The 14,106-nt window shown below is 47.3% G+C and overlaps 3 protein-coding genes across 8 annotated transcripts; 1 reads left to right on the top strand and 2 right to left on the bottom strand.

The window, feature by feature from the left end:
- The first annotated feature begins 840 nt into the window (after positions 1–840).
- Positions 841–3,123, top strand: LOC125539662 (putative purine permease 11). 2 transcript variants are annotated; one of them, XM_048703162.2, is made up of 2 exons: positions 841–1,037; positions 1,761–3,123. In XM_048703162.2, exons 1-2 carry the CDS (start codon positions 869–871, stop codon positions 2,900–2,902), a joined length of 1,311 nt encoding a protein of 436 aa, XP_048559119.2. In that variant the 5' UTR covers positions 841–868; the 3' UTR covers positions 2,903–3,123. The 2 variants fall into 2 exon arrangements, with proteins under 2 accessions (XP_048559119.2, XP_048559120.1); XM_048703163.2 differs by having other exon boundaries at positions 906–1,037; positions 1,765–3,123.
- Positions 3,124–3,232: 109 nt separating this feature from the next.
- Positions 3,233–6,865, bottom strand: LOC125539664 (ribosome biogenesis protein BRX1 homolog 2). Of its 2 annotated transcripts, none has more exons than XM_048703170.2 (9): positions 6,676–6,865; positions 5,990–6,234; positions 5,734–5,875; positions 5,274–5,352; positions 5,024–5,148; positions 4,498–4,599; positions 4,324–4,392; positions 4,143–4,241; positions 3,233–3,557 (listed from the first exon to the last, which is right to left on the bottom strand). In XM_048703170.2, exons 2-9 carry the CDS (start codon positions 6,190–6,192, stop codon positions 3,420–3,422), a joined length of 957 nt encoding a protein of 318 aa, XP_048559127.1. In that variant the 5' UTR covers positions 6,193–6,234; positions 6,676–6,865; the 3' UTR covers positions 3,233–3,419. The 2 variants fall into 2 exon arrangements, with proteins under 2 accessions (XP_048559127.1, XP_048559126.1); XM_048703169.2 differs by having other exon boundaries at positions 5,990–6,231.
- Positions 6,866–7,364: 499 nt separating this feature from the next.
- On the bottom strand, positions 7,365–11,636 carry LOC125539663 (protein INVOLVED IN DE NOVO 2). 4 transcript variants are annotated; one of them, XM_048703167.1, is made up of 8 exons: positions 11,613–11,636; positions 10,358–10,416; positions 9,882–10,046; positions 9,474–9,676; positions 9,023–9,217; positions 8,706–8,921; positions 8,363–8,607; positions 7,365–7,705 (listed from the first exon to the last, which is right to left on the bottom strand). In XM_048703167.1, the coding sequence occupies exons 3-8, from the start codon at positions 10,039–10,041 to the stop codon at positions 7,699–7,701; spliced, it is 1,026 nt and encodes a 341-aa protein (XP_048559124.1). In that variant the 5' UTR covers positions 10,042–10,046; positions 10,358–10,416; positions 11,613–11,636; the 3' UTR covers positions 7,365–7,698. The 4 variants fall into 4 exon arrangements, with proteins under 4 accessions (XP_048559124.1, XP_048559122.1, XP_048559125.1 ...); XM_048703165.2 differs by lacking the exon at positions 11,613–11,636 and adding an exon at positions 11,479–11,602; XM_048703168.2 differs by lacking the exon at positions 11,613–11,636 and adding an exon at positions 11,479–11,598 and having other exon boundaries at positions 9,023–9,214.
- Between the last annotated feature and the right edge of the window lie 2,470 nt (positions 11,637–14,106).

The following is a 14,106-nucleotide window of genomic DNA, read 5'->3' as shown; positions in this document are numbered from 1 at the left end:
TTGTCTCAATGTGTCATCATGGAGTCGGGGCTACCTCGATGGAGCCTAGGCGGTGACGTTGATAGCTGATTGGTGGTCTTCGAGGTAGTCCTGGCCATGGGAAGCTCGGCCCGGCCCGGCCCGACGCTGCTCCCGGGCCAGGCCCGGGCCTAGGTTTTTTGTCTCGGGCTTGGCTAGGCCCGGCCCGAGGTTTGGCCAGGTATACTTCGAGGAGGTCTAGCTTGGGTCGTGCAAATCATGCGTATTTCTTCCGCATGTGATCATCTTTAAAGTCAGAATTGTTTCGTCGCCATTGTTGGTGGTCCGTTGTTTGGCATAGCTCCTTGTAGGTTTTGTGCGGTTGCTGTGGTAGGGGCACCGTTGATACTTGTTTGCAGTGAACTCTGAGACGCTTGCGCGGAGAGGAGTGATGATGGTGATGTTTGCATTCGACCTTCATGGTGGTCCTCTCTTCAACAATGTGGGTGGATTTTGTTTTGATGCCCAGATCGACAGGCGGTGCGCCTTCACGGCATTTGTAGCAGTTTTTATCTGATTTCACCAAATTAATTTGGCAATTCTCTTCTTCTTTTTTCATGGTACTACAAGACAAAATATTTTAGCCCCGTTTCAGTAAAGTCTATCACGTGTGTGCCTTAGTCAAGCTGGAACTAATGCACCTCAATCATGCATCATCTGGACGGCGCATGACAGGTTTGAGTGAGATGTGGGGCCAGGACTTCCAAACATGTAGACCAAAGTTGCTTACCCCGTTGGCGTGGGGTCCTCCACCGTAGATAAAATAAATATCACCCAATCATGGTGGAAATTGATGTGAGCTCACTGGCATCAAACAATTGGAAACAATTGGGCGACCTGGTCAATATATATGCTGCTAAGAAGCCAGAGGTCCATCGCTCGTAGCACTCACTTAGCGAGGGCCGAGGGGTGTGGAGGAAGAACAACAACAGGTGAACGGCGAGCAGATACAGACACCATCTCGTTCTGCTCTTGGAGCAACATGTCGAGTCCTCAGGAAATCCAGCTCCAGGTCAGAGGTAATCCTCCTCTACTTGCGTTCCTCGAGCGTGATTATGTGTATCAGCTGTTTCGGTCAGTCCTGATGGTGCAAACAATTTGTTTTCGTGATGTTTAACTGGCTGCGTTCCCAGTTCCCACCGGTAATCTTGGGAAGGCGGTAATTCTTTGTCAAAATGGTCGTCATGATACGGTGCCCGGCGATCTCCATGCGTCTGGCATGGCCTGTTCTTGCTCTGGTCGCGGCCCTTCAACTAGCTAGCAACGCAGTTCCACAGTAAATTTACCAACTAGCAACAAGCATCCACATGTAATTTCTCCACCTTCTTCAAAATATCCGCCGCCTAAACACTTCCGCCAAGAAAAAAGCAATCGAAAAAGGAGCTACCTCACTCATTACATCTGCAGTTCTGCACGTCGTGCATGTAGCTTTCATGTGGTAGTATTTGATTGGAGACAAGCAAATCATTGGAGAGTGGAAATAAATACAGAGCACCCATACCATACCGGTCATCTTATCTTCATGTGAGTGAATTCAGAAGTTGTTTCTTACAAGCAAATGTCTAAACCAGTAGTTGGAACTTGGAATGGAAGCAAAGCAGAAACACGTAGCCCTGGCCTACAATCAGAACTCAGTTTCAGTTTCTTCTGCAAAAATGAACCGGGCTTTACTGATGCACTTTGGGAGTACTAAAGAGATCCACTCACTAAAATTACGTCACCTTTTCTGTCCACTGATTAAGGTAGTGTCCCGGAGCAAGAAGAATCGGGCCATGGCGAGAACGGCGCGGGGCCGAAGGCCGCCGAGCGACGACGGCCGGGGACACGCGGCGTCAGGTGGTGGCTGATGGTGCTGCTGGACATGCTCGTGGTGCTCTGCGGGCAGACCGTGGCCACCCTGCTGGGCCGTTACTACTACAACTCCGGCGGCAACAGCAAGTGGATGGCCACGCTCACGCAGTCCGGCGGCTCGCCCCTGCTCGCCATCCTCCTCCTCCTCACGCCGCGCGACCCCGTCGGCGAGCCCCGGCCGGCGGCGGCCAAGATGGTGCCCATCTACCTCGGGCTGGGCACCCTCATCGGCTTCGACAACCTCATGTACTCGTACGCGCTGCAGTACCTGCCGGTGTCCACCTTCGCGCTGGTGGCCGCCACGCAGCTGGCCTTCAACTCCGTCACCTCCCGCCTCATCAACGCGCAGCGCTTCACGGCGCTCATCGCCAACTCCGTGGTGGTGCTCACCTTCTCGGCCGCGCTGCTCGGCGTCGGCTCCTCCTCCGACGGCACCTCCGCCGCCGACCTGCCGCGCGGCAAGTACACGCTGGGCTTCATCCTGACGCTGTCTGCCTCCGCCGTGTTCGCGCTCATCCTGTCCCTCTTCGAGGTCACCTTCGAGAAGGCGGTCCGGGGGAGGACGCTCCGGTGGGTGCTGCGGGTGCAGATGTGCACCAACTTCGTGGCGGCGACGGTGGCGGTGTGCGGGCTGCTGGCGTCGGGGGAGTGGCGGACGATCCCGGGGGAGATGGCGGCGTTCGAGGACGGGAGGGCGAGGTACGTGGCAACGCTGGTGGGGACGGCCGTGTCGTGGCAGGCCATGTCGGTGGCGACGCTGCGGCTGATCACGAGGGTGTCGTCGCTGTTCGCCAACGTGACGGGCACCGTGTCGTTGCCGCTGGTGCCGGTGTTCGCCGTGGTGCTGTTCGGGGACCGGATGACGGGGATCAAGGCCGTCGCCATGCTCATGGCCGTCTGGGGGTTCCTCTCCTACGTCTACCAGCACTACCTCGACGGCCGGCGCGCCGCGGCCATGGGGGGTCAAGGTGGAGCGGCAGAGTGCTGCGTCTGCAAGGCGCGCGCGGGCGGCGAGGCCGCTTTGCCCGCCTGAGACGTCCCACGTGCTCGTGTTCGTGGCCAAACAAAGCTAAAATTACAGTAGTGGTGTCCTAATAGCACTCTCTCTTTTCTTTTTTGAAAATCATTCCTACATCCTGTTTGTTGGAGACTTAGAATTCAGGCCAAGTATTTTAGAAACCATAGTATACGAAAAACAATGTATTATAACATGCAGGCACGAAATGCCACAGCAAATACCTTCTCCAAATATTACTCTAATCAACTGATCCTAGCGGAAAATGACATGAGATGGTATCAATCGTTTTTACAGGCTTTGCTCATTTGCTTGCAACTAGTATATCAGTGGCAAAAGACAAGGTGAAACACACAGCCAGTAGCAAGGCGATATGGATATGAGCAAGAGCGAAATCCAGTTGTTTACATAATAAAACACATGCTTTGATTGTCATACCAGAACTACCACATAATAGTGCAAAATTCAGTGCTTGGCGATAGCCAGCATGCATGGGTTTGACGATCAAATTCATTGGTACAGTCGCCCGCACTAGCTAGTCTTCCCCTTTCCAAAGATCAGCAAACTCGTCGGGCTCGAGGGTGTTCTCCATCTCGTGCATCTTCCTCCTCACCTTGGCCTTCACCTTCTTGGCGTACTTGCCTGCCTTCTTCCGTTTCTCCAGTGCGCGGATCTGGTGCTCCAAATCAATGAAACCGTTATTAACCCCCGGGTGTGGATCAGTACATGTCAAAGCATACATGAATATGCATACCCTGGTGAGCTGTAAATCTTTTTCCCCAGAACCACAAAAAGATACCAACCAGACGATAGCACTAATCTATTCTAGGTTTGCAGATCAATCATGATTAGTTAGTTAGGTCCAACAGAATGGAGCAGTAGTGTACAAGGAGTACTGTATCTGAGAGAAACATAATGGATGACACGCATTTGAATGTTCCATTCCAATGGTGCAAACACGATATGCATCTCATTTCATGAAAAATGTGCTCCTCGTAATACCATATTTGATATCAAATCCCATTCCAGAACACAATAAAGCTAACTGTGCACCAGCAGTACCAATAAATAACATGACACTACAGATCATTCAACTTGACGATTTTCTCAGTTCAACTTTTATTTCAAGCAAAGAAACACAAGAAACAGATAATATAACTATTCCTTGATGACCGAAGAGGTAAGACCAGATTTTCATTACAAAGATGTCTGAAATATATGTACTTAGTCCAAATCAACTGGTGAAAGCAAGCTATACCTGATTGGGAGACACATAGAATGGGTTCTCGAACAATGTGGGGCCACCAAAACTACCACCAAATATTTTTATTGGATTCAAACAGAACCTGGGGCCAACCTACACACAGCAATTTCATTAGAATATTGATTAGCAAACAAGTTATATAAACCATCAAGATATAAGCTCACACTACTTTTACCTCAACAAGTGTCATTTTATCTAGGCCTCCTTTATCAACTTTGTCAATCTCATTGTGGGGTACAGATATCTGTCAAGTATATCATTTGATAAGTTTCAGATGGTGTTAATAACTTGACAGGTTTTAAGTATTGAAACTTCATCGTAATCAAAACTCTAAAGACCAAGACATCACCTGGTAATTTCTGAACCAAATGTGGTCATCCACAATGGAGAACACAAAAACATGATCATGAAAAGGTTTTGCCTTCCTATGATCTTTTGGAGTAGCAAAAACCTGCATTTACAGCAATGGGCAATGAGTTAGCTCTGACAGTCTATCATTAAAAGAAGAGCATGTCTCCACTGGATTACTAATTTGACTATGTCGAAGTATATTATCACCTCTGCTATACTAATATAGCCTGGGTTATTAAATATGAATCCTTCCTTCAGAGGCCTATATTATTATAAACATAAAAAAGAGCAATAGTGGATGCATTACACCCACATGCTAGTCTGTAACTACTGTGTGGACAAATATGATCTTACCGTAAACATGCATCAAAAATCAAGTTTAACCTCTTTTGACACCAACTAAATAAGAATAAATTGATCTTGCAAAAACCGAAGTTTTCTTTTTTAATACAGGTCAATATCAGCTTTGTTCAAAATGCTGATAACACATGCAGCATAATGTAACAAGCCAAATCATCACGTACTTGTGTTATCATTTCCTTCAAGAGCTTCCAATGAGGTTGCTGGTCAAAATTTGAAGAAAATGTTAGCAGAGGACGTGACCCTTTCAGATGGTTGCCGGTGAGCTTCAGTTCCTCCATGGTGTGAACTGCACGTAAATGTTACAGGATGGTTGGGCATTAGTAGATGAATCATCACGATAAAAATACACACAGTACAAAATGCAGTGCATGGTAAAACAACTGAATAACTACTATTGGTGTGAGAGTATACCAGCATTGACTAGAAATTTCACTGATGGCCCTGCAGGGGACTTGACCATCCAAAGGTAAAGATCTTTCTGTTTTCTGCACTGCAATATACACGCAGAAGATGCTTCAATATAAGAATTAGCAACTCTAGTGCATATTTAAATTGTCTAATTTTAGAGCGATAGTAAAACAACGTGGAGTTGACAACTTTTAAACATTGTGAAACAGATAACAGACAGTGTGGATTACAAAGCTCAGTAAGGTTCACACCAGAACAATGATATGGATCAGAATTAACTCTGAAGTTGATTTCACACCACAAACAACTAACCAGTTCCATGTTAAATGCAGTATGATTTAGCAACCGTTAATGTTCCTATTATGTACTTCTCCTATCAAAGTAGGCAACCTTGAGGTGGTCGAAGATAAACTATTTCCATCAAGCTAGCAAGCAGGCAGCGAGCATAGTATGTGTGTAGTACCTCGAAAAAGAGGCAGCTGGAGCAGCTCCTGAGCTCGACCAGCTCGTTGAGCGCGCTGCCCTTGCTCTGCTTGGACTCAACCTTGCTGTCCTTCTTGGCGTGCGGCAGCAGCGACACCACGTTCTGCATCAGATGCCGGTACCTACGCACACCGCAAACCAATCCACAAAACACTTAAAGTCTCCCCACAAAAGCATAGGTCTAACAAGCACCACCACAGACACAGAAGTCGGAGCAGCGAGGGCATTGCGCTGACCTGTAAATGATGCGGCGGGAGCACGTAATGAGCACCTTCTCCTTGTTCCGGAAGAGCGGCCCAGCGTCCTTAGGAGCAGGCTTGGCGGCCGAGTCCTTGAACCCAAAGAGGGTGCGTTCCGGCCGCTCAGGGGCAGAGTCATCAGGCTTCTCTACGGCAGCAGAGGCGGGAGCATCGGAGCTGCGCTTCCTCTTCTTCGCCATGGGGTGAGACGCTGGGGCTTGAGCACTTGAGGGCAAGATCTACTTCAACATTGACACTAATTATTAGATAACAGAATCACGAGGAGCACAAATGTTGGCATCGCAAATGCGTCACATATCAATAATCCATTCACATTGCTAACGAAGCACCCATACATCTGGACTTATCACCCAACAGAGAACACTTGCGCGCAAGAGACCGTTTCTAGAAAGAAAGAAAATGCATTGCTTGGCGAAGAGGGACCCTCTACTTAATCGACACCAAGTCATTTGTTTACCCAATGGCCAGCAAGCGCCACAAAGATTGTGTGTTCTTACAAATACGTACATACGCATGCTCTGCTGAACTAATCAGTGTGCAGTGCGAAACTTGTACTGTCGCAGAACGCAGGCCATGCCGAACTGTTGCCACGGCTGGACGGGCGTGGGGCACACGGAGCACAAGAGAACGCAGGGGGAGAGGGCCCGAGCGAGTGGATTTACCTATGCCGGGGTCGAGGAAGAAGCGGCCACCGGAGGCGCGGCGCGGGGGGCAGAGCTGTGGTTCTCCGAAGGCACTCCCGGCAACAACGCTGCGGTGGTTCGTCTGGACAAGGTAGGAGGAGGAGGCGGCGGCGTGGAGGTCCAAGGAAGGAAGGAAACCCTGAGTTTCTGGGCGATGTTGATGCTGGGCTGCGGATAGTCCACTTTTCATCGTGTTGGTGGGCCGGGTGGGCTGGGCTGGGCTGGGCGTGTGTGTGGCGAGCCCATTCAGATTTGGATTGGGCTCCTCGCGGACGCGGCTTGCCTGTTCCGATCCGGAATACCCGGGTTCTGGAGTAGTAAAAAAACCGCCAATCTCCATGGTTTGGCGTCTTAAACCATGCAGAGGCGAAGGCTAGGAATCATGAGATGATGAGAACGGCGATGAATCTCAAGGATCCAAAGTAAACTCCTAGTCCTCATGTTCTCTTTTCATTCGTTCTTTTCATCCAATTGCTTACTTTTTCTTCTGAATTTTTTCAGAATTTATGTTTGCAAGTTACCATATTTTTCATGTTTGCAATTCAAAATTTATTCAAAAGTGTTTGTAGAAAATTCTCGCAAGCTTTGCTGCTACTAGATACCCAACGGACTTGAAACATGATAATGACAACCATGTTGGTGCATGCAATTCAGCAAGACTTAAAGAGTTGACAACCTAAACATGCAAGCACACTTGCTCTGTGTTTTGAAATCCGAATGCAGGAATTTCAAATATCAGAGTAGCATTGTTTTAGATAGAGGTGAGCATAAGGTAGAACGGTACAGACAGTCATAAGCTACAACTTGGTCCAACAATATGAAAAGGGCTTTCCCCGCAAAAAAAGAATACGAAAAGGGCTTGCTCTCATAGTTTCCCCTCTCTTGCTACAGCCAGGTTAAGAATTACTCAAAGCACACTCACAACAGTTTTGCTGCTTAACTACTACTAAGGGGGGTCTGGCAACCTCTTTTCCTTGCTAGTGCATCTTGCAGGAGCCATCACTAATTCCTGCATGACAATACAAAGGGAACCAATGAGCTCAATGATCGGTACAAGTAAGCTGCTTTGGTGATTTCAGTAGCACAGATGCACGTTTGCTTAGAAAGCGTATCGACTTTGACCCTAGTTTCTTGTTTAAAGGATAAAGGAAACTTTTGTTTAGACAAAGCAAGCTTTCATTGCTGTAACAGAAAACTGTTTCAGGAAAGAAAAGAAAAAACAAACAATGATCTGATGTTTTTGCCTACCTGCATCACACAAAAAGAAAAGAAAATCATGACAGGGCACACCAAGAACTCAGTGTGGGGTTTTTCTTTGTTGCAATGATCTGATGTTTCATGGATCACCAGGTCAGGCCTTAATCTGCCTGTCTGCATCACCGAAACATTTACCTTGAGATTTCTAAGGTGGGTGTCAACGATTCATGTGCCATATAGGCTGATGTTCTGATGCCGCGAGATTCATCACAAATAAAATGATAGGCAAAAAGAAAGAATCTAGGGAAAATGAAAGGCTCTCAGATGATTAAAGATCAAGTAAATGCCACACAGGTGATTGAACACAAGCGTATGGGTATGGTTGAACTAGAAGCACAGTAATGTATGCGTTCAGCTGCCATTCAGATCCTATCATCGCCAAAATGAAAAATCAGCTACATGCATGTACCTGCGAGTCTTCCTGCGCTTGACCACTGTGAGTTCTTGCACACGATCGGCCATGTACTCAGTACACTCCGTTAGGGTGGCTTTCCGGTCCGCCCTGTAGTTCCATAGCTCATAGACGGTGCTCCTGTCGCCTAGGCAGTTGTACTCTTTCATCTCCATCAGCGCATTGATGACAGCTTTGTAGGGGCCTTCTCCCCATTCCTTCTTCAGTTCTTGCAGCTTATCATCATTGACATTCAGAACCTCCTGACAATGCAGCAGCACATGATCTTTTAATGTCGATAATTGGTCAAACACAACTGGTCAGATGCCAAGAAGCTTTCCACAACTGTCAATTGACATACCTGATGATTGCCCTCGACCGTGACCATGTTGAAGGGATTCCAGCTTACGTCAGTGATCCGCTGCTGCCACAGTGAGTACAGCTTACTAGACGCATCAGCGGCTTTTGTTGTACGGAACTTCTCAGCGCAAGCAATCTCGAACGCCTTCACATTCAGTTTGCCCATTTCCTTTATCCCGATGATCCGCCCGCCGTATTTATCGATTTCAAGGAATTGCTGGAACAATGACTTACATGTCACATCGGCTACCATATCTATGAACTATGCAATATCTATCTACATATATCTGGAGAAATATTCCATGGCTCTGAGCAAACCTTGATCAGATGTTCACGCAGGGCCACCACGTCATCATCTGTGTTTGGTGGAACAACTGAGGTTTGGCCAACAATGGGGTTGTTTACCAGCATGCTCCCAGGACGCTCTTCTGCCAGGTCAGACTTGTGAGCATCAATTCCCAGAGGACCTTGAGAAGGCACTTCCTGGTGCCTCATTGATCTTTTCTGCCCCTGCTTCGTACCAAAACTTTTATAAGCAAGACATGGTTTATCAAGGACAAACAGTAGACAGAAAGGAACCTACCAAGTTACATAGACTGAAGATATTTTGTTTTTGCATATATGTAGACTACAACAAAAGATATATAACTCCTGAAGGTGTTAAGTTGCATGGCATGGCAATATGATGAACAGATAAAAAATGTAGAAAAAATAATGAACAGATAACACTGCGAAACCAACACATTTTACTATACGTTGGTGTGATTACCTTACTATTACTAGGCTGGACATGCTCAGAAGCAGAGCAATTCAGTAGCTCAGGTAGATTTTGCTTAGCTTCCCAGTCTTGAAGCTTCTTCTTTACAAGCTCCAGCTCCTTTTTACTGAGAGAGGTCTCCGCGCTTCCTGCTGCAAGCTCCTTGTTTACTTCCACAATCGTTTTCTTTGCCTCCTCAAGTTCATCTTTCAGTGCTGCCAAAACGTCCCCAGTTACCATGACATTTTCACATCAAAACTGATATTTTAGCACTAAATAGTCCAAGACTGAAACAGATGCACGACAATGATGAAGCTTCTCAACAATGTGTTGTGACACATGCCAATGATCACAAGAGTTATCGGGGTCCTATAAGAAACTAATTTGGAAATAGAGAACCATATGAAAGAGATTACAGACCACGATAATCCTGCTGGAGCATCTCCTTTTCTTCCATGACTTCACCAACAACAGCCTTGATTTCCATGTACTCGAGGGCAGCATCCCTATGATAGCATATCTTGGACTCAAGCTTTGAAACCAATGATCCAGCGCGGGCCATTGCCATGCCCTCAGCCATAAAGTCTGCAGGTCCAGTAGCCAACAGAGTATCACGGCATTTACACACCATGCGCACAGTTCCACAGCATATCATACAAGTTATACTTCTAGAACTCTAGTACGAGTCTTTTCTAAAAAAAGACTTCTAGTACGAGTGTTGTTGTGGTGGTTAGCTATGGCTTTTATCTGACAGTTTGTGCCTCCATGAGTTAAAATTCAGGTGCTTATGTAGAAAAAAGGAGTACTTAAAGTGAATTTTGAACATGAGTAAAAATCAGGGAGTAATGCTAGAGATACACTGATGAGATCCAAGAAACAGGCAGAGAAGACCTCACCTTAGCAAATGGAGCACGCCGAGATGGTAAGAACCAGCACCACTGTCCTTCAAACTGGTCTGCAAAGGGAAACGGTTAATCAGGTGAGTGAAGGGATTTGTGCAATTAGCACCCCACAAAACTGAAATCTAGTTGCCCTGTATGTAGGAGTACTACCCAGAAGAAACCCATAAAACATAGCAAGAAAACGAAAATTTCTCCAACATTCGAAACAAGAAGAAAACAAAGAGAGTCGCAAGATCTAAACCTGCTCTTTCAGACACGCATCCCAAAATCAAAAGTTTAGAGTTTCGAAGAAAAAAAACACTAAATTCAGGAAAAATGCTTTCTTCCAAGCCTCCAAAAAGAATAGAACTTGCGCCGGGTGAAGTACTGCCTAATGACAAGAATGCAGTGTGTTTTTCCCCCTTAGAATAGCAGAGGGGGGGGGGGGGGGGGGGGTAAATGTCACAAAGTGAGGGCGCTCCGTTTACCACCCAAAAACAGAGATCGGGGAAAAATCCATGGGGGTTATCTTTGGTCCTCTGGGAACGGCATTGGCGAAAGAAGTAAAATCATCTGGAAATCGCACAACAAATCGAAGGCTGGGACGGCCTGACCAGACCCCAAGCAGCAAGAACAGTCATACTGAAAGGGGAGTAGTACTGTACTTCCCCTGGCATGTACCCAGAAGAAAGCATAAAAAGCAAGAAAACATGTTCTCCAGCTTTCAAGACAAGAAAAAATCAAAAGGAGTCGCAAGATCTGAACCTGCTCTTTCGGACAAGCATCCCAGAATCAAAAGTTTAGGGTTTTCCACGGAAAAAAAACTAGGTTAGAAAAATGTTTTCTTCCAAACCTCCGAAAAGAACATTTGCTGTGCTCTCTGGGAAAGGGTCGCCTTTGACCACCCAAAAAAACCAGAGATCGGGGAAGAAATCCACGGGGGTTATCTTTGGTCCTCTGGATACAGCATTTGCGAAAAAGGTAAAATTATCTGGAAATCGCACAGCAAATCGAAGGCAGCAAGAACAGTCGAAAACTCGCTCAGAATAAGGTCCGCACAGCGAGAAATCTGCACCTTAGGACGCACAAGAACAACTGCGAGGCCAGAATAGCAAGCGAAAGGGAAATTGCAGTACCAAATGTTGGGCCTTCCTTGCACACCGGCTGGGGGTGGGGGTGGGGGAGTGGGGTGGGGGGAGAAGACGAGACAGAGGACACAAGAGAGACTCGACGAGCAGGACGCGGTGATTTTGGGACAGAGCTTGGGTACCTCTCCTGCCTTTGGGTGAGTGACATGTGGGCCGGCCACTTGCTGGGCCCGCTTGTCATTGACACAAACGCATCACTGAAGCTCGGTCGGTTATTTTGGGGCCGGGTGTACTGCCTCGTCACCCTGTAGGACTCCGTGTTCACAGGTTTGTTGCTTCTTTCGGGTGGGAATGTGTGGTGTGGAGGAGTGGCTTCTTTTCTCACTGCGCGATGGAGGTGTGATTCTTTTTATTTTAATAAAGTGCAGTGTGTGCATGTATTCCAAAAACCAAGCTTTGTAAAGTTTGGCTAAGTCTACACAGAATATATTTATATCTATAATGCCAAATAAATATCATTAGATAATACCAACTTTCTGATTATTTTAGAGCAACTACAATGGGGCGACCCATTTTGTCCGCCTGCATTCATTTGGGGCCGCGCGGACAAAAGTGGATGCCCAACGCGCCGAACCAAACACAAATCGAGTACGCCTGGCGTCCGCGCCGATCCATTTCCGGCCCAAAATTGCGCCTGAAATGTGTCGGCGCGGACGAAAACGGACGCGCCGCGCGTCTCCTCGGTGTCCGTCGCGGCCCCACTTGTAGGCCACCCAACTACCGCTCGTCGTCTAATTTATGACGACCACCGACGATGGGCCCGCTAGTCAGCCAGTGGAAGCGTCCTTTTTTAACCACGCGTGCGGCGGGGCCGGCCTCATCCACTTCCGTCCACATCTGGCCCCCACCACCCTCTTGTGCTTCCTCGCCGGCGACACCATCAAACCCTAGCAAGCAATTGGCCTCTTCGACATCAGCTGCGTCAAGGGTAAGTGCACCCGCGGTGCCTCATCCTCCCGTGCTCCTCCTCCCCCTCCTCCTCCGCCGCCGGCGCGTGTCCGCCCAGGTTGCCGATGTCTGCACATATCGGTGCACCAAGCGCGGTGGCACTGGGAGTACAGGCAGCCGCTGCCCTACCCCGACATCACGCTGCCGCACCGCTGGCACCTGGATCCGCACCTGGATCCGCGAACCTGCTACCTCTTGAGCTTGCGTTGGTCTTTCCCTTGAAGAGGAAAGGGGGTGCGGCAAAGTAGAATAAGTATTTTCCTCGGTTTTGAGAACCAAGGTATCAATCCAGTATGAGACAACGCGACAAGCCACCGAATACCTGCACAAACAAACACCAACTTGCACCCAACACGATAAGGGGTTGTCAATCCTTTCACGGTTATTTACAAAGTGAGATCTGATATAGATGGATAAATGGTAAAGTAATATTTTTGGTATTTTTGGTTTATGGAACGGAAAGTAAAAGATTGCAAAGAAAGTAAATCGGAAACTAAAAATATAGATCGGAAACTTATATGATGGAAAATAGACCCGGGGGCCATAGGTTTCACTAGAGGCTTCTCTCAAGATAGAAATTATTACGGCGGGTGAACAAATTACTGCCGAGCAATTGATAGAAAAGCGCAAAGTTATGACGATATCTAAGGCAATGATCATGAATATAGGCATCACGTCCGTGTCAAGTAGACCGAAACGATTCTGCATCTACTACTATTACTCCACACATCGACCGAGTCTTGCCTGCATCTAGAGTATTAAGTTCATAAGAACAGAGTAACGCATTAAGTAAGATGACATGATGTAGCGGAATTAACTCAATCAATATGATGAAAACCCCAGCTTGTTATCCTCGATGGCAACAATACAATATGTGTCGGTTCCCCTTCTGTCACTAGGATCGAGCACCGCAAGATTGAACCCAAAGCTAAACACTTCTTCCATTGCAAGAAAAAAAACCAATCTAGTTGGCCAAACCAAATCGATAATTCGAAGAGACTTGCAAAGATATCAAATCATGCATAAAAGAATTCAGAGGAGATTCAGATAATATTCATAGATAAGCTGATCATAAATCCACAATTCATCGGATCTCGGTAAACACACCGCAAAAGAGTATTACATCGAATAGATCTCCAAGAACATCGAGGAGAACATGGTATTGAGAATCAAAGAGAGAGAAGAAGCCATCTAGCTACTAGCTATGGACCCGTAGGTCTGTAGTAAACTACTCATGCTTCATCAGAGAGGCAATGGTGTTGATGTAGAAACCCTCCGTGATTGAATCCCCCTCTGGCAGGATGCCAGAAAAGGTCCCTAGATGAGATCTCACAAGTGCAGAAGGTTGCGGCGGTGGAAAAGTGGTTTCGTGGCTCCCCTGGAAGTTTTCGGGGTATAAGAGAATATATAGGAGGAAGATCTATGTCAGGCGTCACCAAGGGGCCCACAAGGTCGGGGGGCGCGCCCTACCCCCTGGGCGCGCCCTCCACCCTTGTGGCCGCCTCGTGGCTTGGCTCTTCTGACTTGCACTCCAAGTATTCTAGGTGTCTTCTGGTCCAAGAAAAATCATCGCCAAAGTTTTATTCCGTTTGGACTCCGTTTGGTATTCCTTTTGTGCGAAACTCTAAAGCAAGAAAAAAACATAAACTGGCATTGGGCTCTAGGTTA

This window comes from Triticum urartu, chromosome 2A (assembly GCF_056163025.1).
Source record: "Triticum urartu cultivar PI428250 chromosome 2A, HENAU_Tu73, whole genome shotgun sequence".
Classification (NCBI taxonomy): domain Eukaryota; kingdom Viridiplantae; phylum Streptophyta; class Magnoliopsida; order Poales; family Poaceae; genus Triticum; species Triticum urartu.
The sequence above is the reverse complement of the archived record's forward strand: the minus strand, read 5'-3'. Positions and strand labels throughout refer to the sequence as shown.